Consider the following 23,286-nt stretch of genomic DNA (forward strand, 5'->3'; position numbering starts at 1 on the left):
GATAATATTTGATCCCTTAATCAAGCCCTTTAAGCTGGTTGTCTTGGGCCAATAAGTACTCTTTAAGTAGGTTTTCTTTTCACCCATGATCAAAGGGTACCTAATGGATAGATACAGTTACCATAAGGCTTTTGCCAAATCCTTTAAGCTTGTTTGAGTAGTGTGCAGCGAAGCTGACATGTTAAGATAATAGAATCTTCAAAGTCCTTTTTCCTCTAGTTTTTTTTACATACTTTTCTTATTGTTGGTACCCCTAGGGAAGGCAGTGTGGGGCAGTAAGAGAATATCAGATCAAACTAGAAACAAGCCTTATGTCTGATACTAGCTAACTATATTGTTTCAGCCTTCTTAGATTCGGTTTTTGTCTGTAGAATGAGGAGAATGATGGTGATTTTATAGTTAATTGGAAGGATTAAATGTGATAGTGAATATGAAATGTCTGGCATGATCCTTGATGCTGTTTGACTCCCTTCTTCCTTCCTCTTTTCCCAACCTCTGGTATATTGTTTGATACACAGCAGTAATTCAATACATTCTAGTGTAAAGAATGCATAGATAATTGAACAAATACAATCAGGCTCTTCTTTTTACCCTTCTGTTTTTAAATTTTTACTATATTCAAGGTATGCAATTTATTTAATAGTCAAGCGTTTTTTTCTTTTCCTTTTTAAAATTTTTTTTAAATGAAATATTGCCACATAGATCACCCCTCCCCCCCAGTTTTGGCATCTGCCTCTGGCTCAATTGTGCATTCATGCTCATGTTATCATTCCAAGATTATTGTGAGAAATAATGACACATAACATTCATTGACTACTTGCGTCGCATAAGGCATTGTACTTTAAACTTTACATATACTTTAAACTTTACATATAGTATCTTTTTTACTCTTCATAATAGGATAACCTTAAAGGTATGTAATGATTCCAGAGTCCATACTACTTCTTAAAAGATTCAAGGTTAGGTATATAATAGACATTCAGCATTTTATTTCATTTTTCTTTATTAAAATTAAGTTCCTTCTAATTGCATGAGTACAGTTATAGACACAGTATAATGTATTGGGTGAAGAATGCAGATCCTGGAGCTATTCTGCCTAGATCCGAATCCTGGCTCTATCATTTACTAATTATTTAACTCTAGATAAGTTTATAATCCTGGGGTACCCCATTCTCATCACCTGTAAAATGTTTCACTTCATTTTAGGTTCCTAAATATTTGTCACAGCAATGGGCTAAAGCCCCTGGAAGAGGTGAAGTTGGGAAACTGCGGATTGCCAAGTAAGTTATTTACATATTACTAACATTTTAAAAAGTTTTTTTAAAAAAAATTTTACAGATGTTTTGTCTATGATTATAGTTCTTGGTCAGATAGAGAATTTACTTGGAAGATGAAAAGAATGAGCACACCAAAGCTTGTCAAAAGAGATGGTTATGTGCCTTGTGAAAAGAAGTTCTTGTCTGTGTACGTGCACTCTTCAGTGACTGGTGGTGTGAATATAGGGTGCGATTTATTGGTAAAATGTGAGGTCAATGAAACAGTGGAGTATGTAGTTCCCCTACTCCTCTATCCTCTGTATGTTTTGTGTGGAGGTGTGCCTGGGTTGGGTATAACTGGACGCACCAAAGAAAGCTTTTCAGTAAAAGGATTTTGCCACTGTTCTACCATTCCTGTTTTTAGGCACTTTGAAAGTAAGTAGGGAACTTCTAGTAAACAGTGTAACAGAGAAGCCTCAAAAGCTGAGCTGATGTAATCCTAAGGTCTCATATTCCTTTCTTTCTATCCATTCATTTTAATCAAAACTCTAGTCAGCTTTCCATGCCTACTACTCGATTGAAATAGCTCTTACCTATTAACAATATCCTCTCCTTTATCAATTAGCTTTTGCTTTGTAACAGTCAACCCCAAACCTGGTGGTTTAGAATTAAAACCATCTTATTTGTCTTTAATTCTGTGGATTGGTTTTAGTTGGACTGACCTGGCTGGCTTTCTTGGTTAAAATGACATCCTTAGTGTCTTGTGATGTGATAACAGCTGGGGCAATGACCATTCGTTTCATCTCCAGCATATTTATTCTCATAATGGAAAAAGAGTTCCAAGTAGCCAAAAAGAGGGAAGCCCCAGTGTACAAGCACTTTGCAAACCTGATCTTGTGTATGTTTGCTGGAGTTCTATTAGCAAAGCAACTCACAAATCTAAGCCCAAACTCAAGGGTGGCGTAATAGAGTCCCAAGTCAAAGAATTTGTTGTAAAGAATTTGGGTTCCTTTTTTTTTTAAACAGAGTGCTGTATCCAAATTCCTAAATCCTAGAGTCAAATAGTAGTCTTCTTAATTGACCTTCTACAGAACTTGTTATGACTGATCATGTCTTTCCTGGAATTTTTTTTTTTTTTAACTTCGCATCTGAAATGACACTCTTGATTAGTTAGTATCAGTGAAGCTTTGTCCAGGTTACTGAATCTTTTCTGAGTTTTTATTTCTTATCCTTAAAGTTGCCTGTTTTGTAGGACTTTTATATAAATCCAGTGAGATAATATGGATGTAGTTATTTGTATTTAACTTTATAAAATGAATGTATTCTTGGAAGGTTGTAGATAAATTACATTTTCCGTAGATTGTCATACTTTTATTTATTTATCTTTCTGTGGTGCTGGGGATTGAACCCAGGGCCTGGTTCATGCTAGGTATGTGCTTTACCCTAGCTAGCCTCAGTCTTACCTTTACTGTAAAAGGAAACACTGTATACTTTTAATTGAAATCTGTTGTGATTTATGTTTTTGTTTTTTTTTTCTGGAAGTGGAATTCTTTGTAATGCAGATAATTATCTACTTTTCTGTTAAAAGACTTTGGAATTTTTTACATTAGATTTTACTGGTAGCGGAATGGGAGCTACCGCCAAAATCTCAGAAATGTATGTCACCAAAGAAAGGCAGGCTAAAGGAGAAGGGCCTTAGCCACTTAACTCCAGGGTATTATGTCCTGACTTCACTAGAGCTCAAGACCTGGCTTCTCATCCCAAGTATTTGTGGATAGTTGATTGGTTTGGGGCCTTATCTCTCTAGCCTTAGCTTTTTGTCTTGTAAAATATGAATAACAATGTCTTCTCCACCCTTGGGAGAGTGTTTGTAAGACAAGTGAAATAGCTTAAGTGCTTTGAGTTGGTTAAACTCAGATGTTCTCTTTTTCCTACCATTACATTTCTATAAATCTCTGTATAAAGAAAAGTAAAGCTATTTAAGCCCCAAATATTACTTTTATCACTAAAGTAAGATCTTAAAGATGACATGCTAAATAAGCAATAATGAATATGTTCTGCATTTTTTCTTGACAATCCTGGCTTAGTAGAAAATTTCAAGCTCTTTTTCTCCTTAGTTTAAGATAGATGGTTTAAATGATTGCATTTAACATATAATGCCTGGAATACTACTTATTTATATGTTTCTTTAATACAATTACCAATGGGTCTCTTGTTCTTTTTCCATAGTGTACTGGTTTTCTGGTTTTGTAAATTGTATGGTTACCCAAAATATTAACAGATTGTGTGTGTGTTTGTTTGTTTTCTTCCATCCATTACCTGGCCAGTTTGCCAGTTTTATGTGGTAGTATAGTTGATTCCTGTAGAAGTTCAACCAAAGACCCATAGAAATATTGTGTGTGTGTTTTATGGCATAAGTAGTACATATTTTAATTTTTTTTAAAAAATTACCTTTGTACAAAAGAGAAAGGAAAGCTCACCTGTTTTTCCCATTCACAGTCCTTAGAGGTGGTGACAGTTTGGTATGTAAACTTCCAGATTACATATAGATTATTTTGGATGCTTAGCATATGGACAGAGTTTTAAAACATCTTTATTTATTCCATAGCTAAGTGTTTCTCAAACCCCTTTAAGCTCCATTTTGCTAACTTTTGATCATAGTACAGAACTTGACTTTTTTTCTCTTTGTCATTGACTCATATTTAGCTCCAAGACTTTGGTTTATTCTATTTCATTTTCCCTTATGTCTTCCTTAGGATCCCTTGTCAATGCCTCTCTTTCTTGTTTTTCCCATTTTAGTTTCTGAATTCTTTTGAAAATAAAATCCTCAGTTAAAGTGGTTTGAAATCTCCCCAATTTATATCACTTTAATCAATACAGTTGAATCTAAAAGTATACTTACCAGATTTTCTTAAAAGGGAATTGTTTTATTTAGGAGTTTTTATACAAGAGTAGGGGACAGAAAAGGAGCAGATTGTGAACGTGTGCATTATCTGTGTGTTTTATATATAGACAAAAGATCTAGCCGCCTAATACAGCAGTAAATAATACAATAAATAATATAGCAGTAAATAATACTATTTACTATAAATTTATATATTTATATATACATTTTATATATTTATATATAGTAATAGTACCTCAAGATTGCTGTGGAAATGCTTGAAAACAGCTTGTTCCCTACTAGGTCTCCTGGCTGTATTCTCCAGGCTGTCTTGTTTACATTCATAATTTAGTTTTTGTTATTCTTGGTGAATTACAAGATTTGCTATTAAACAATGTAGGATGAGTGAAGGAATGGCTTAGTAGTACGTGTGACTAGGTTATCAGAATTTTAGTTATTTCAAGCATAATATGAGTCATAAAATTTATGTGGCTGTAAGCAAAAGAATCCATTAATAGATGTTTGTTGTTTAGAATGAAGTGGGATGATAGTCCCACTGTCTTCTCTGCTGGTTAGCTCACAGTGTAAAATTATGTTTAGTTCTTTATGCTGCTCTTGAAGAGAGTCATGGCCAAATCAGTTCATTCAGTGAACTGAAACTAGGAATGATGAGAACTATTTTAGTCAGTGCCTAATGAGGAATGTGGAACGTTTGAAGATTCTAGGACTGTTAAGAGAAGATTTAGGACAAACCAAGGAAACTGTCTTCACATGTTTTTAAGACTAAAAGATGTGTAATCAACTATTGATTCTTGAGAAGAAAACTTACCAGTTTATGGGGTTACCTGTGGCTTAAAAAAAGTAATTTGGTGCTGGCGAGGATGCGGGGAAAAAGGTACACTCATACATTGCTGGTGGGACTGCAAATTGGTGCAGCCAATTTGGAAAGCAGTATGGAGATTCCTTGGAAAGCTGGGAATGGAACCACTATTTGACCCAGCTATTCCCCTTCTCGGACTATACCCAAAAGACCTAAAAAGAGCATACTTCAAGGACATAGCCACATCAATGTTTATAGCAGCACAATTCACAATAGCTAGACTGTGGAACCAACCTAGATGCCCTTCAATAGATGAATGGATAAAAAAAAATGTGGCATTTATACACAATGGAATATTACTCGGCACTAAAAAATAACAAGATCATGGCATTTGCAGGGAAATGGATGGCATTAGAGCAGATTATGCTAAGTGAAGTTAGCCAATCCCTAAAAAACAAATGCCAAATGTCTTCTCTGATATAAGGGGGGCGGGTGACTCAAAATGGGATAGGGAGGAAGAGCATGAGAAGATTATCACTAAATAGGGAAGAGAGGTGGGAGAGAAAAGGAGGGAGAAGGGGAATTGCACTGAAGAGTAAGGAGACCCTCATCGTTATATAGAATACATGTATGATGTTGTGAGGGAAAAAAAAAAGAAGTGTGTCACATTAGATTGGGTAGAGAGATGTGATGGGAGGGCAGGGGAGGGGAAGTGGGGATAGGAAGGGCAGCAAAATAAAATAGACATTATTATTGCTGTATGTATATAGGTGACTGTATGACCAATGTGATTCTGCAACCTGTACAATCAGAAAAATGAGAAATTATACCCCATTTGATAAAAAAAGTAATTTGAGATAAAAAATAAAAACAACTGAGGTGTTTGGAAAGGCACTGTGGCATACTGGTTAGGAATATGGACCAGGGAGTCAGGCCTGAGGTTTAGTTCTGATTTGTCACTGATTAGCTGTGTGTTGTGGAAAAGTTGATTACCTTCTCTCTTTCCTCATCTGTTAAAAGGAGCAAGTATTACTATGTTGTAGATTGAAAGTATGTACAGTTCTCAGTAGTGTTCACCTACGGTCATACCACACAATCCAAATAGGAGGCATTGCCTGTGTCTGATGTGATGTAACTCTGGACACTTCCTGCCACCAACTCTCCCAAAGCTAAGCAGCAGCATGCTGTGCATTGTAGGCCAGAAGCTGGGAAGACCTATGAGGTATGGTGGGTCATTCCAGCAGAGAGAGGGCTTCAGGGGGGAGAGACTGGGAGAGGCAGAGGCAAGAGAAGAATTGGAGTGCAGCTGGGAGTGTTGCTCCTCCCAAATTTGGTTCTGACTTAACATCTGAAAAAAGGAGAGTCCAGTTGTGAATAGGATAAGAGTAACAGCCTATTTTAACAGTTGGTAACATTTAGGCCATTTGTGTAAAGCAATCTATGTGATGTTCTAAAACGTTGTACTTGGATTATTTTTATACCTTTGGGCATTTTGACATGTACCACATTTTAATTAGCTTATAGTTTTGCTTTAGCTTTAATTTTAAAGCCAGCTTTTTTCTACATCATCTCAGAAAAAATGTTTGATTTATGTTATATTTTTTTGACAATCATGAATCATACCCTACACAAATAAGACTTCTTCCAGAGAAACATCATTTGTAGTTTTATATCTAAACACATTTATTATTCCATGTCATATAGGGGCCTACCGATAATAGAAAGTCTACAAACAAAAATTCAATGAGATGTAATTTTTATTGATAAATTTAATAAATTTAAAAGTGTTATACTGTTGATAGGCATTTAAATTGGTACAAATTTTTTAAAAGGCAGTCTGAAAATACAGGTATATGTTTATAATATATAAAACACATGCAATATATAATATTGCTACTCAAAACAGAGTATTAATCCCATTGTTTTCTCTGACAGCTAAACCTCAAGCATTATGTTTAGTTCTTGGTGCTGTCATTCTAGGGACTGCAAATTGGTGCAGCCAATTTGGAAAGCAGTATGGAGATTCCTTGGAAATCATACCCAGCAGAATAGGGTGAGAATAATGAGAAGGCTAGAAAAATTAAAAATAAAATGTTCATGCCTCTAAGTAATCCCATTGATTTCTGGGAGTTTATCCCTCAGAAGCAATAAGTTGGTAATGTGGAGATTGATAAGTAGTGATGTTAATTGCAGTATTATTTGTTATAGAGAAAAATTAGCAATATCCTTATATTCCTTAGTAAGTGGTTATTTAAATAAATGACATATTTTAAACTTACTTCAAATCTTTTATTTTAAAATAGTCTCAAGCTATAGAAATGTTCGAGGAATATTATAAAGGTCTTTTTTGCTGGATCATTTGAGAATACGGTACTGACCTCATTCCCTGCCACCCTCTAGTATTTTAATGTGTATTTCCTCCAATGATGTTCTCCCACATAATCACAATTTACCTCTTCAAATCAGTAAAATAAAAAAGTACTACTACTTAATCCTTAGACTTCAATCAAGGTTTTCCAATTGTCTTAATATTGTTTTATAACGAAAAGATCCAGGGTAGAATCAGGTTGCGTTCTGTTGCTATGTGTTTGTACTTTGCTTCACTCAATCTACAACATTCTGAAGTTTTTCCTTGACTTTTCAATCTATAGGTGTCAATGCAGTTGTCGTTTACAAGGCAGTTATTTTATAAAATTTCAGCACACACACAAACGCACCCCTTTACATCTATATATCTACATATATTGAAAATCATGACCTCATACCGTTATCTGGTTCCTATCCAACACTATATGATATGTTCCAGTTTTTTTCCCTTTTCTTGTTTGTCTCTCTTTTCTAAAAGTGAAAACCCTGGTTCTAGTTATCTTTAATATATTTACTTGTTTGTTTAGGCTTCTGTTCTTATTTGTGTAGTCCCCTGCCTGTCCCACCCCATGTGGGATGCCCTTGAATACCCTTCTCGCTCTGCTTGGGCTGTAGCTCCCTGATTTGGCTCCCACCTTTGCTGCCCGCCTCACTCACTCAGGCTTCCATTCCATCTCCTACTTATTAGGCTCAGAAGAGCCACTCCTTATCCATCTTGGCTTTGGTACCTTGCCTCAGGCTGTTTCCTCAATCCAGGGACATCCTCTTTACCCAGCTTATGCTGTGACTATTGCCCAACCTTCTTTGCAGATACTTGCTTGATTTCACCTAATGATTTTTTTACCTAAATTGGAAGCAGAGGTATTAATAAGGATTAAAAACAAAACAAACAACAAAAATCCTTAAGCAAATTGAAAACTTGATGTTGTATGGTTTGTTTTCTTTTTCTTTTCTTTCATTTATTTATTTATTTATTTTGTGTGGTACTGAGGATGAAACTCCAGGGCCTCACACCTAGGCAAGTTCTGTACCACTGAGCTACATTCTCAACCTTGGTTGGTTTTCTTAACTGAGAAGGGATGATGCTTCATTATCAGTGATAGTAAAAAAAAAAAACTCATGACTCCATTGGTGTTAGATCCAAGAAGTGCTTAAAAGTGTAAGAAAAAAGAAAGACATGACTATTTATAATTTTTAAAAAAGAAAGAGGTATGAGAGTGGAATCCAAAGAAGTAGCTGTTGAGTGTTGACAGATGAACTAAGAATAGCGAAAGGGGAAATGTTATAATAGTTGATGTTTGTCAATTAGACCACAGGCCATGGTGCACAGGGTGTATTATATTTGTAATGTAGAACAACAAAAGATTGTGTGTAATTTTGTACATGTATGCATGTGAGCAAGGGGATATGTATCTTCCTTTTCAAATAAGTTTTAAGTCTTAAAGGATTAACTTTTCCTTAGAAATTTAACTCATCTAGAGCTCATCAATCTCTTTATCATTCCAGCTAGGCTATAATTACATATGTGAAAATGAAGTTATTCTCCCCTCCTGTGTTCCCTAATTGCATCTGGATGATTTTCTAGTTATCCAGATTGGAAATGTCAACATGATCTGTAATTCATCCTTTTTCCTTTGCTGCCCACTTCCAGTCATTTCCTCTTCTGTCAGTTTTGTAAGCTGTTCTAAAAGTTTAATGACCCATCATGAAGTTTCTTGCATTTTATAGCTACCTGATTCAAGCCTTCATTCCTTTTAATGTAGATTTTTGTATTTGCCTCCATATTCAGTAAACATTTTGAGAGCACATTTTGCAACTTTGCCTTTGCTTTGTACACATCATTTCTGTTTTAAAGGCAACTAAATTAAATGCCTCTAGAAGCCAAGTTCAGGAGTGACAGGGAAGAGACTGGTGGATTTAGTGCCTTTCTCAAACACATATCTAGAGGATTGTTGTCAAGTGGAATTGGGGGCCGGTTGTAAGAGAAGCTGGAATTCACATTTTTATGTGAACTCTTAGTATCTTCTCATCTCTATTCTAGATACTTTCTCAACTAAGATGAACACTGCCTTTTAATATGCAATGAAAGACTGAGAAACCTATACTAAACAAATCTGTATAAGAAACTGGACTGCTTAGTCTGGTCTAAAAGACTTGACTGCTTGAACCCAGCCTTCCATTCTGGTGCCAGAAAGAATGTGTTATTTTGTCATTTTGGATGTTTACTTGCCCTTGTGGGCTGTTCCTGTAGCCTGGAATGCTCCCATGGTGTTGATCTCACCCTGCACTCAGATTCATCTTTTCTTGGCTTTCTAGTCTGCATTTCCTTGACAGTGTGTTTTACTTCTGCCATAATGCTTTATCATTTTGACAAGATATAAATTGCCTTATTTTTAGTTGTTTATGGATTGGACCTGACTATTTTTATTATACTGGAACTTCCTGAGGACAAGGTCCTATAGTCATACTATACCAGGCTCCTACAACAATGTCTAGAGGATTGTGTAGTAGACTTGTAATGACAGAATGAATGATTAAGCGACCGAATAAAGGCAGATTGGAATTAAGCTGAGTGGAGAAACTGGTCTTCATATCTCTAGTCACCTTTAGTCTATCCTACACGTTTTCTGGTGCAAGTTTTCTGGAGTATTTTTGACCTTTATTCATTTGTTTGAACAGTGTCTGTGGATCTTCATTGCCCAAAGAATTAAGTTCATCTTTGGACTATGATATTTAAGATATTCCATGATTTAACTTCCGTTCATCTCTCACTATGCCTCTCATTTTTTCTTTTTGTGTATGTGTGTGTTGGAGATTGAACCCAGTCTCTCGTGCATGGGGGAAGCAATGTGCTATACCACTGAGTTATTCCCCCAGACCCACCATTCTTTATATTGCCTCTTTACCAGCCAAATCTGATTACTTATTTGTGATGAGACCTTTCTGTGACTTGGCTGAGCTATTCACTTCTGAAACAGTATTTTCCCATCTCCATTTATTGCAGTCTTAGTGTTTCAAGGATCCGCTCAGATCTGCCTCTTTGTTGAGCCATCCCTTAAGCCTTCAAATGGAAGAAATTGTATTCTCCCATCTGATCCTAGCACATACAGCATGGCTCTCTTAAGGGAACATTAAAATTTATGTATTTTGCTGGCAGGGGCAGAGACCTTCCCCTCAGTACTTTGCATGTAGTAAGTAAATACATATAAATACATATTTTTAAAAAAGTTATGTTATTTATATAGGATGCACATTAATTCTATATTTGTAAAAAATTTTAAATGGGTAATTCAAATATGTGTGAAATAGTGTAGAAGGATTTTTACCTGTATTAAGATGTTAGCAGTGAAATTATGGCTATTTCAAAACATTTTTTTGGTTTGTTTGTAGTAAAAAAGTGTTTATAGTAGCCATATTTTTTTTTACAGTGGAGAAAATTTCTTATGATTTTAATATATGGTTAAATTTAATAACTTTTGATCATTAAGACTTTAGTTAAGTGAAACCTTTTCACATAGACGAAGTAAATAGTAAAATTTGATGAAATACTATTTAGATCAGGTATTAAATATACATTCACATGCTGCTGAAACTGAAAATGTTCAGAAATAAAGATAAGAATCATAGGATCTTTATTAGGACAAAATGTAATTAGGACAGGTAATAATAGTGTTATGTGATGTAAGTTCATAGTATCTAAAATAATCATGTAGGATCAATGTAACTTTGTTTTTTCCTATAGGATTATAAATAGTTGGGAGAAGCCAAGGATAAACATTAGTCTTTATAAATGTAATATTTTACGTAATATTAAGTAGCATTATTTCTTTTAGCTCTTAACTCATATTTGAAAACAATATGAAATCTAAATAATTTAAAATATTTTTTTCTTTTCTTTTAGGAATCAAGGAAGGACTGAGGTAAGATTAATTATATGAAAAAAAAATTAAAGCATGGAAGTGTTTTACTCTTCATTAGTAAAGAGAGGGTGTTATTAGCTTTATGAAAAACCTCCACATTAAATCAAATGAATGCTGGTGACCAGGAACATATAAAGTTAGAAATGCTATCCTTGTGTGAATGAATGGAGTCCTCCAGTTGTTTGTTGTCAACATTTTTCTTATTTGACTTAAATATCCCTTTCTCAGTACTATTAAACTGAGTACCACTCAGTAATGTTTTAGCATTACTTCAATATGGCAAAGGCATTTGACTCAGATTTTTGAGCGCTTTAGATTTTTGACCCCTTGGGTTTAGTTCATGTACAGTACCTATGGTACAGTAGAAGATATTTAATATATATTTCATGATTCCCTTATGCTATTGGGAGACCAGTATTGTTTATAAATCTCTTTAATGCAAAATTTGATGCTCTTTTGAGAGGATCTCACATATAATAAAATAATTTGGAAAGTACACCTACTCTCTTTTAATTCTAAACCCTGTTATTGAGTTACCCTTGTAAATATTTAGTTGATTTGTTAAAATATTCAGAAATAAAGCAGTACTGTGTACTCATGCATTGGTCATTAAGATTGAAAAAGAATATAACCACTGTTGATGAGAATGTTTAAGCTTTTCAGAATAATAGCTCATATTTTTCCCCTTTCAAGTACCTTTGATTTCTTAGTATTCTTGAAATAATCATTCAGCAAATATTGTTTTCTTTTTTGTGTCAAGTCCTTTGCTAGTTCTTCAGGATATAAAGGCAATAAGATATAATCAGACCTCAGAGATCTTAGGAAAAAGTAATTTTATTCCTATTTTGAAAAAGGTTCTTCAGTTACAGACCATAGAATATTTAAAAGTTGACTTTCTTTGCAATGATAGATGAGCCCATCATTCTGACACCTGGGAATAGATTCTCTTTTATGACTAAGTATTAGAGATTTTTTTGATGAGTTAAAAAAAAATGTTTAATAAAATGGCTAGAAAAAGACATTTTTAAAAAAGTATTTGATTTATAATCAAAATTTTTGTAAAGTACTTTGAATATAAATGTCTATTGTAATACGTTCTGGTTAACGTGTCTATTAGGTATCATTTACTTTGAATGAGGATCTTGCAAATATTCATGATATTGGTGGAAAACCAGCTTCAGTCAGTGCTCCTAGAGAACATCCATTTGTCTTGCAAAGTGTTGGAGGACAGACCTTAACAGTATTTACTGAGAGTTCATCAGGTGAGTGGGAATGGAATTATCTAATGTGATTCCTGTACAAGTTATATAGATTTTCTGTTTCAACATATACTCCTGATTGCTTTTCTAAGGTCATTACCAATGCTGTTCCACCTGTCTTTCTGTCAGCTCTGTTTCTCATGTCATGTGGCTCTTTGTTCTGTATTTTCTTGTGATTAATGAAATTTTGGCCATTACTTGAAAAGGGTTTAATTTCCATTTGAGATATGAACATACAACACAAAGTAGATGGAGGAATGTGGTGCATCAAACTACCTTCTAAGATGTTGAAGAAACAACTTTTTGAGTTTGCCAAGATAGGGTCACCTTTGCTAAATTTACATTCAGCAAGTATAAGTTATACTTTAAAAATCTTGGTTAATATTAGGGAATATTTTGGTCTGAATTTTTGTACTTTTATGCTTTGTATACTAAGAAGGTCTTTTTATTGCATAAAAGATTAACTTTTAATTGTTGATGTCTTCCAAGAAGTTCTGTGTTTAGTTTTTAAATTGTGTGTGACAGTGGTGAGGTATTTTAAAGAGTTGAATCAGTTGGGAGCAATTGTTTTAGTTGTGAATTAAATAGAGGGAAATTTTTGTTGTGTGTGTTTAGTTTGATATTATTTTCGTTGTTTCTTTTTTTTTAATTCTTCAGTGAATTCATAACATTACTACTGAAGCAGCATCTCATTTCAATTTAATGGAACTAATTTTCTCCTACCCGTAATTCAAACTTATTGGTTATGTAAAAGGAAAAAAAAAATCTGTGATTTTTATCTCAGATATCACAAAGAAAGCTGTAAGAATTATAGTATGCTAAGAACATCCTTGTTTTACAGAAGGAATATCCTCAAAAGTTTTTGTGTTACCTTGAATTTTACCAGTAGCTGCATAAACTGATCTAAGTAATTAGTGTTTTTCTATTTTATTTTTCTTTGATACTGAATCTAACAAAAAGATCATGTGGTCAAAGAAAAAGAATTGGTTTCACCAAAAAAATGTTAAAATATCTTCTTTTTTTTTTTTTTTTTTTTAATTAATTTTTATTGTAGGTTGTTCAAAACATTACATAGTTCTTGATATATCATATTTCACACTTTGATTCAAGTGGGATATGAACTCCCATTTTTACCCCATATACAGATTGCAGAATCACTTCAGTTGCACAACCATTGATTTACATATTGCCATTCTGGAGTCTGTTGTATTCTGCTGCCTTTCCTATCCTCTACTATCCCCCCTCCCCCCTCCCCTCCCCTCTTCTCTCTCTACCCCCTCTACTGTGATTCATTTCTCCCCCTTATATTTTCCCTCCTTTCCCCTCACTTCCTCTTGTATGTAATTTTGTATACCCCTGAGGGTCTCCTTCCATTTCCATGCAATTTCCCTTCTCTCTCCCTTTCCCTCCCACCTCTCATCCCTGTTTAATGTTAATCTTCTTCTCATGCTCTTCTTCCCTACTCTGTTCTTAGTTACTCTCCTTATATCAAAGAAGACATTTGGCATTTGTTTTTAAGGGATTGGCTAGCTTCACTTAGCATAATCTGCTCTAATGCCATCCATTTCCCTCCAAATTCTATGATTTTGTCATTTCTTAATGCAGAGTAATACTCCATTGTGTATAAATGCCACATTTTTTTTATCCATTCGTCTATTGAAGGGCATCTAGGTTGGTTCCACAGTCTTGCTATTGTGAATTGTGCTGCTATGAACATGGATGTAGCAGTGTCCCTATAGTGTGCTCTTTTTAGGTTTTTAGGGAATAGACCGAGTAGTGGAATAGCTGGATCAAATGGTGGTTCCATTCCGAGCTTTCCAAGAAATCTCCATACTGCTTTCCAAATTGGCCGCACCAATTTGCAGTCCCACCAGCAATGTACAAGAGTACCCTTTTCCCCACATCCTCGCCAGCACTTGTTGCTGTTTGACTTCCTAATGGCTGCCAATCTTACTGGAGTGAGATGGTATCTTAGGGTGGTTTTGATTTGCATTTCTCTGACTGCTAGAGATGGTGAGCATTTTTTCATATACTTGTTGATTGATTGTATGTCCTCCTCTGAGAAATTTCTGTTCAGGTCCTTGGCCCATTTGTTGATTGGGTTATTCGTTATCTCATTGTCTAATTTTTTTAGTTCTTTGTATATTCTGGATATTAGGGCTGTGTCTGAAGTGTGAGGAGTAAAGATTTGTTCCCAGGACGTAGGCTCCCTATTTACCTCTCTTATTGTTTCTTTTGCTGAGAAAAAACTTTTTAGTTTGAGTAAGTCCCATTTGTTGATTCTAGTTATTAACTATTGTGCTATGGGTGTCCTATTGAGGAATTTGGAGCCCGACCCCACAGTATGTAGATCATAGCCAACTTTTTCTTCTATCAGACGCCATGTCTCTGATTTGATATCAAGTTCCTTGATCCACTTTGAGTTAACTTTTGTGCATGGCGAGAGAAAGGGATTCAGTTTCATTTTGTTGCATATGGATTTCCAGTTTTCCCAACACCATTTGTTGAAGATGCTATCCTTCTTCCATTTCATGCTTTTAGCCCCTTTATCAAATATAAGATAGTTGTAGTTTTGTGGATTGGTTTCTGTGTCCTCTATTCTGTACCATTGGTCCACCTGCCTGTTTTGGTACCAGTACCATGCTGTCTTTGTTACTATTGCTCTGTAGTATAGTTTGAAGTCTGGTATAGCTATACCGCCTGATTCACATTTCCTGCTTAGAATTGTTTTTGCTATTCTGGGTCTTTTATTTTTCCATATGAATTTCATGATTGCTTTCTCTATTTCTACAAGAAATGCCGTTGGGATTTTGATTGGCATTGCATTAAACCTATAGAGAACTTTTGGTAATATCGCCATTTTGATGATGTTACTTCTACCTATCCATGAACAGGGTATATTTTTCCATCTTCTAAGATCTTCTTCTATTTCTCTCTTTAGGGTTCTGTAGTTTTCATTGTATAAGTCTTTCACCTCTTTTGTTAGGTTGATTCCCAAGTATTTTATTTTCTTTGAGGATATTGTGAATGGGGTGGTTGTCCTCATTTCCATTTCAGAGGATTTGTTGCTGATATACAGGAATGCCTTTGATTTATGCGTGTTGATTTTATAGCCTGCCACTTTGCTGAATTCATTTATTAGCTCTAATAGTTTCTTTGTAGACCCTTTTGGGTCTGCTAGGTATAGAATCATGTCATCTGCAAATAGTGATAATTTGAGTTCTTCTTTTCCTATTTTTATGCCTTTAATTTCTTTCGTCTGTCTAATTGCTCTGGCCAGTGATTCGAGAACTATGTTGAACAGAAGTGGTGAGAGAGGGCATCCCTGTCTTGTTCCAGATTTTAGAGGGAATGCCTTCAGTTTTTCTCCATTCAGAATGATGCTAGCCTGAGGCTTAGCATAGATTGCTTTTACAATGTTGAGGTATGTTCCTGTTATCCCTAGTTTTTCTAGAGTTTTGAACATAAAGGGATGCTGTACTTTGTCGAATGCTTTTTCCGCATCTATCGAGATGACCATATGGTTCTTATTTTTAAGCCTGTTGATGTGGTGAATAACATTTATTGATTTCCGTATATTGAACCAACCTTGCATCCCAGGGATAAATCCTACCTGATCATGGTGCACAATTTTTTTGATATGTTTTTGTATCCGGTTCGCCAGAAGTTTATTGAGGATTTTTGCATCTAGGTTCATTAGAGATATTGGTCTGTAGTTTTCTTTCTTTGAAGTGTCTTTGTCTGGTTTAGGAATCAGGGTGATGTTGGCCTCATAGAATGAATTTGGAAGTTCTCCCTCTTTTTCTATTTCCTGAAATAGCTTGAAAAGTATTGGTGTTAATTCCTCTTTAAAGGTTTTGAAAAACTCTGCTGTATACCCATCCGGTCCTGGGCTTTTCTTAGTTGGTAGTCTTTTGATGGTATCTTCTATTTCCTCAATTGATATTGGTCTGTTTAGGTTGTCAATATCCTCCTGACTCAATCTGGGCAAATCATATGACTTAAGAAATTTATCGATGCCTTCACTATCTTCTATCTTATTGGAGTATAAGGATTCAAAATAATTTCTGATAATCTTCTGTATTTCTGAAGTGTCTGTTGTGATATTGCCTTTTTCATCCCGTATGCTGGTAATTTGAGTTCTCTCTCTTCTTCTCTTTGTTAGCGTGGCTAAGGGTCTGTCGATTTTATTTATTTTTTCAAAGAACCAACTTTTAGTTTTGTCAATTTTTTCAATTGTTTCTTTCGTTTCGATTTCATTAATTTCAGCTCTGATTTTAATTATTTCTTGTCTTCTACTTCTTTTGCTGTTGTTTTGCTCTTCTTTTTCTAGGATTTTGAGTTGAAGTATTAGATCATTTATTTGTTGGTTTTTTCTTTTTTTAAGGAATGAACTCCAAGCAATAAATTTTCCTCTTAGAACTGCTTTCAATGTGTCCCATAGATTCCGATATGTTGTGTCTGTGTTTTCATTTATCTCTAAGAATTTTTTAATTTCCTCCTTGATGTCTTCTATAACCCATTGATCATTCAGTAACCTATTGTTCATTCTCCAAGTGATGCATGATTTTTCCTTACTTCTTTTATCGTTGATTTTCAATTTCATTCCATTATGATCAGATAATATGCATGGTATTATCTCTACTCCTTTATATTGTCTAATAGTTGCCCTGTGACATAATATATGATCTATTTTTGAGAAGGATCCATGTGCTGCTGAGAAAAAAGTGTAACTGCTTGATGTTGGGTGGTATATTCTATATATGTCAATTAAGTCTAGGTCATTAATTGTGTTATTGAGCTCTATAGTTTCCTTATTCAACTTTTGTTTGGAAGATCTGTCCAGTGGTGAGAGAGGTGTGTTGAAGTCTCCCATGATTATTGTATGGTGGTCTATTAGACTCTTGAACTTGAGAAGAGTTTGTTTGATGAACATAGCTGCACCATTGTTTGGGGCATATATATTTATGATTGTTATGTCTTGTTGGTGTATGGTTCCCTTGAGAAGTATGTAGTGTCCCTCTTCATCCCTTTTGATTAACTTTGGCTTGAAATCTATTTTATTTGAAATGAGTATGGACACTCCTGCTTGTTTCCGAAGTCCATATGAGTGATATGATTTTTCCCAACCTTTCACCTTCAGTCTATGTATGTCTTTTCCTATCAAATGCGTCTCCTGAAGGCAGCATATTGTTGGGTCTTGTTTAGTGATCCATTCTGCTAGCCTGTGTCTCTTAATTGGTGAGTTTAAGCCATTAACATTTAGAGTTATTATTGAGATATGGGTTGTTCTTCCAGCCATATTTGTTTATTTATGTTACTAAACATGGTTTGTTTTCCTCTTTGATTATTCCCCCCCACCTTTACTGTACTACCTCCCGCTGTTGGTTTTCATTGATATTTTCCATTTCCTCTTCCTGTAATATTTTGCCAAGGATGTTTTGAAGAGCTGGTTTTCTAGCTGCAAATTCTTTTAACTTTTGTTTATCATGGAAGGTTTTAATTTCATCTTCCATCCTGAAGCTTAATTTCGCGGGATACACAATTCTTGGTTGGAACCCCTTTTCTTTCAGTGTTTGAAATATGTTGTTCCAGGATCTTCTAGCTTTCAGAGTCTGTGTTGAAAGATCAGCTGTTATCCTGATTGGTTTACCCCTAAATGTAATCTGCTTCCTTTCTCTTGTAGCTTTTAAAATTCTCTCCTTATTCTGTATGTTGGGCATCTTCATTATAATGTGTCTAGGTGTGGCTCTCTTATGATTTTGCACATTCGGCGTCCTGTAGGCTTCTAGGATTTGGGATTCTGTCTCATTCTTCAAGTCTGGGAAGTTTTCTCGTATTATTTCGTTGAATAGATTGCTCATTCCTTTGGTTTGGACCTCAATACCTTCCTGTATCCCCATGACCCTTAAGTTGGGTCTCTTTATGTTATCCCATATTTCTTGAATGTTCTGCTCATGGTTTCTTAACAGCTTTGCTGAGCTGTCTATGTTCTTCTCCAGTTGAAATACTTTGTCTTCATTGTCTGATGTTCTATCTTCTAAGTGTTCTACTCTGCTGGTAGTATTCTCAATTGAGTTTTTAAGTTGGTTTATTGTTTCCTGCATTTCCAGGATTTCTGTTTGTTTGTTTTTTATAACCTCTATCTCCCTGTATAATTGATCTTTTGCTTCTTGGATTTGTTTGTGTAATTTATTGTCGAAGTGGTCGAAGTGGTCTTTCATTGTCTGATTTTGCTGTCTAATGTCTTCCTTGAGACTCCAGATCATCTGAAGCATGTATATCCTGAATTCTTTATCTGACATTCCATCTGCTGCAGATATTACCTCTTCTAAAGTTGAGTTGACCTGCATTGCTTGTGGTCCTTTCTTTCCTTGTCTTTTCATACTGATCGCGTTTCTTTCTGCTTGGTGAAACTGTTGTGTTATTGATTTTTCCCCCTATATATTTATATTGCTCTTGTATAGCTGCAAAGTCTCCCTCGCAGGCTTTGGCGGTGGCTCTGCCCCTCCTCCAATTGAGGCAATGTGCCTTCCACGCCAGGAGGCCGCTGTACCTGTACTTTCGATGGGCCTGTTCTTTCGGTGGTCACAGGTCCGCCTACCTTGCAGGCGTGAGCAGCGGCTTTGCCCCTCCGCTGGCCACTAGGCCTGTTCTGTCTGTCGGTTGCAGATCTGTCTACCTAAAAGGCGCTGGTGGCGGCTCTGCCCCTCCCCCGACCGGGGCGATGTATCTGGCGGGCCACTGGGCCTGTTTTGTCGGTGGTCACGGTTCCGCCTACCTTGCACACGCGTGGAGCAGCTGTTTCATTAGTGCCTGGGCACACTCTCCTTGTTTGCCTCCCTCAGGCCCTAAGTTTGTAGAGCTTGGGGCTGAGAACCCCCAGCAAATTTGCTTACCTTCTGGTAGCCACGCCCCCGTATCTGGTGCAAGAGACCTCAGTTGTCAGCACTGGTGGGAGCTGTAGCTGGGAGACCCGCGCCGCGCGGCTCCCGCCGGCTCCTGCGTCAGCGCCGCCTCAGCTCCCGCCGGTTCCCGTGCCGCTGCCGCGGTTCCCGCCAGCTCCGGCCGGCTCCCTCGCCGCTCCTGCTAATTTAGAATCCGCTGGGAAGGAATCTCTTTGGCCGATCTTTGGTGACTTCCCCTCTCTGCTATGGCGGGCCCCTGGCTCCTTGCAGGAGTGACCGAAGGGAGAGGTGGAAATGGCTTGTCTCTGGTCTGACACAATCTCTGGTTTTATATCCCAGTTCGCTAATTCATAAAGGCTTGGTTAGATTTCCTTCCTATCCTCTCAAGGGGGGGAGCCCTTTCCCGGGTGGGCAGGGCCGTTAGCAGAGCCGGAAGGGCACGTGCCTTCTGTCGGGCCAGGCGGGGACCCTTCTGGCTGCGCTGGGCCGCCGGGGGCGCCCACAGAGCCAGGCAGATGGCGCCCGCGTGGCTAAGAGCCGGGCGGGGTGACCCTTCGCAGAGCGGGCGGGCCGCCAGGAGTGCCGGGATGGTGGGAGCTGTCTGCCGGCCGGGCAGGGACCCTTCTCCACGAGCAGGGCTGCTGGGGGCGCTTGTAAAGCCGGGCGGCTGCAGCCTCGTGGCTAAGAACCAGGCGGGCGGGGTGGCTGTTTGCAGGGCAAGAGCGGGACCGCCAGGGTAGCCGGGATGGCGGAAGCTGTCTGTCGGCCGGGCAGGGACCCTTCTCGCCGAGCAGGGTCGCCGGGGGCGCTTGTAAAGCCGGGCGGCTGCAGCCTCGTGGCTAAGAACCAGGCGGGCGGGGTGGCTGTTTGCAGAACAAGAGCGGAATGGCGGGAGCTGTCTGCCGGCAGGGCGGGGACCCTTCTCGCCGAGCAGGGCCGCCGGGGGTGCTTGTAAAGCCGGGTGGCTGCAGCCGCGTGGCTAAGAACCAAGCGGGCAGGGTGGCTGTTTGCAGAACAAGAGCGGAATGGCGGGAGCTGTCTGCCGGCCGGGCGGGGACCCTTCTCGCCGAGCAGGGCCGCCGGGGGCCGCTTGTAAAGCCGGGTGACTGCAGCCGCGTGGCTAAGAACCAGCCGGGTGGGGTGGCTGTTCGCCGAGCGAAAGCAGGGCCGCCAGGGTAGCCGGGATGGCGGGAGCTGTCTGCTGGCCGGGCGGGGACCCTTCTGCCGCGCTGCTCTGGGCCGCCTGCCACTTGCAGAAGCGGCGGGTGGCCGCGGGATTGGACTCTGAGCCCGCGCTGCCGGTCAAGTTTCACTGGTCTGGGGCAAACTGTCACGTCTAATAAACTTACTAATTCTCGGCAGGTCTCCTTTCAACGGAATTTTGCTAGAAGATCCTCAGTAGGTAGAATGTAGCTGTTTTAATTGGTGTTTCTGATCCCGTTAATGTGGAGATATTGAAAGTGCAGCTTCCTCGCCGGCCGCCATGTTGGATCCTCATTAAAATATCTTCGACACACATATTTTACCTGGAGAAGATTGAGCCATTTTGGAACTACTTATTGTATACTGTGTTGTTCAGGGCATAGTATAGTACCTCCAAGGGAGCTTAAAATTTGTCTTTTGATTGATGGGATTTAATAAGACTTGTTGAACTTGTGAGGTTCTCTTCTTTTGTGATTGTCCCTGGTGTAGTAGAGGCGTGGCACCAAAATGGTAATAAAGAGGCTGAGTCTTGATAAAAGTTTGAGGTAGGCAAACTTGAATTTCTTTTGTAGAAAAAGAAAAAGGTGTAAAAAAAAAAAAAAAAAGGTTATTTTTTTTTTTTGTCTTATTAAGTGACTAATTTTTCCAAAGCATGATATATTGTTGGTGCTTATGCAAAAGATCATGATTTAGGAAGCTAATATGTATTATCTTCAAAATTAATCTTCAGTTTTCATCTTTTAAATCCTTTAGAGTTGTAGTCCTTTTGAACATTTTGTGTTCTCATTTCTGGTTACAGTGTATTCCTAAGTGAATATGGTTTTATAAGAATTATTTTGGCAGACTATGGAAAATGATCAAGATTGCCATTCTTATTCTGGAGTTTGGACAGTATGTTCTTGCTTTGTAACTGAAGAATTTTTTGTAGAATATTTTGTAGATCAGAATTTTTTTCTACTTCATTAATTATTTCTATTTTCATGTCATTGTTTCTTGACTATGTACCTTTATGTGCTTTTATTTCCTCATTTGTGAAATGAGGATAGTAACTATTTATATTTATTTTAAACATAAGCATATTTAAAATACTTAGAACAATGCTTAGTACATAATTAATGTTCAATGAATATTAGCTATTTCTATTACTAATAATGATATTACCTTTTATTTAAAAACTTTCAAGTTATCTTTTTAAAGCATATGTAGACATTTTGACTCCATATTTGTATATATCATTTTATAAAATTCAGTGAGTAGGGATATTTATATTCAAGTTTTTCAGTTGCCTGGATGACACAGAAAAAGCTCTAGAGTTGTTAATAGTTTATCTCCTTCTCTGTGGAGTCTGACATATTTGCTATCTAGTCATTACAGCAGCAGTTCCTACGATCTCTAGAAAGTCATAAATAGACTGCAGGGGCTCTGCAGCTGCATGCACATTTAAAATACAAGATGTATGTTGTATGTATACATCCTTTTCTATAGTACAGGACTGTAGCTTTCAGTGGAGCCTCAGAAGGATCTGTGACCCAGAAAACTATTGAGCTTCAACTTTAACATTGCTTTGATTGGTTGTGAACCTGCCAAAGTATAAGTGACTAAGCCATTTTAGAGTAAGCTGTTTTACATTGAAATATAAATGAAGGAAGCAACATTTTTTAATACTTTTGCATTTTTCCTCAAGCCTAGAATTGTACCTGCTTATTATAAAACATTGCTTTTCAATTTTTTTTTAAATAGTAACCAGACCTACAAAATGTAGAATTTTGTAAGAAAACTTAAAACCTCATTTGATGTTCAATACGTTTAGAGCTTTAATTTTAATAATTTTATTCCTTCTGTTAATGTAATTTTACTTGTTTTTAAAAGGCTTCCTTGAGTCCCATTTTTCTAATGGTTTAATGCTACATATTTGAGTATCTTGGGGAGGTGGAAGTATGGGACTGTGCTATGCCTTATAATGCTTAAATGAAGCAATCTGCTTATCATTAACATTTTATGAATCAAAATTAATTTGTTTCTAGTTGAGTATTGCTATCTGAGAGAATGTTTTATTTTTATGGGCTCTTTTGAGTTAGGTATTTCATCTCTGCATTTCTCTGAGAAATACAGAAGATCTATTTCTCTATTAAATATTACATGGGGATCTCTATATTTATTGCCTATGTCTCTGTAGAAATGCCTCGTGTTTCTGCTTTATTTCTTCTCCCCACCTTTGGTATTCAGCTTGATATTTTTGTCTACTATTTTTTTAATATTTATTTTTTATTTTTAGTTGGACAGAATACCTTTATTTTATTTATTTATTTTATGTGGTACTGAGGATCCAACCCAGGGTCTTGCATGTGCTAGGCAAGCGCTCTACTGCTGAACCACAATCCCAGCCCATTATGGCTACTATATATTGGTAACTATGTACATAATTTTTATTTTTTTCTGTCTCTAGCTCCCTATTTTTATTGAAACTTAGATTTTCTTCTTTGTAACTGTCAATTTTGAACAAAGGAACCACAGAAGCAGGGAGGCAGTGGTGGTGGCAGTGAGAGCAAAAAGGACTACAGCTTCCTTAAAAAAAATAAGAAAGAAAAAGCTGTCAGTTATAGACAAAAAGTGTTCATTCGTCTGTTCAACACATTTTTGTACCAGGCTCTGTGATAGAATAGGATCAG

The 23,286-nt window shown here is 37.0% G+C and overlaps 1 protein-coding gene across 2 annotated transcripts in view; it reads left to right on the top strand.

Annotated features, from left to right (window-relative positions):
• Gtf2f2 (general transcription factor IIF subunit 2) overlaps positions 1-23,286 on the top strand; it is a 156,226-nt gene that overhangs the window by 21,607 nt on the left and 111,333 nt on the right. For both annotated transcript variants that reach the window (XM_076872402.1, XM_076872403.1), the window contains exons 2-4: positions 1,207-1,280; positions 11,229-11,247; positions 12,365-12,509. In XM_076872402.1, the coding sequence (XP_076728517.1) occupies positions 1,207-1,280; positions 11,229-11,247; positions 12,365-12,509 (238 nt within the window). The remainder of the gene's footprint in view (positions 1-1,206; positions 1,281-11,228; positions 11,248-12,364; positions 12,510-23,286) is intronic.

This window comes from Callospermophilus lateralis, chromosome 12, assembly GCF_048772815.1.
Source record: "Callospermophilus lateralis isolate mCalLat2 chromosome 12, mCalLat2.hap1, whole genome shotgun sequence".
Lineage (NCBI taxonomy): Eukaryota > Metazoa > Chordata > Mammalia > Rodentia > Sciuridae > Callospermophilus > Callospermophilus lateralis.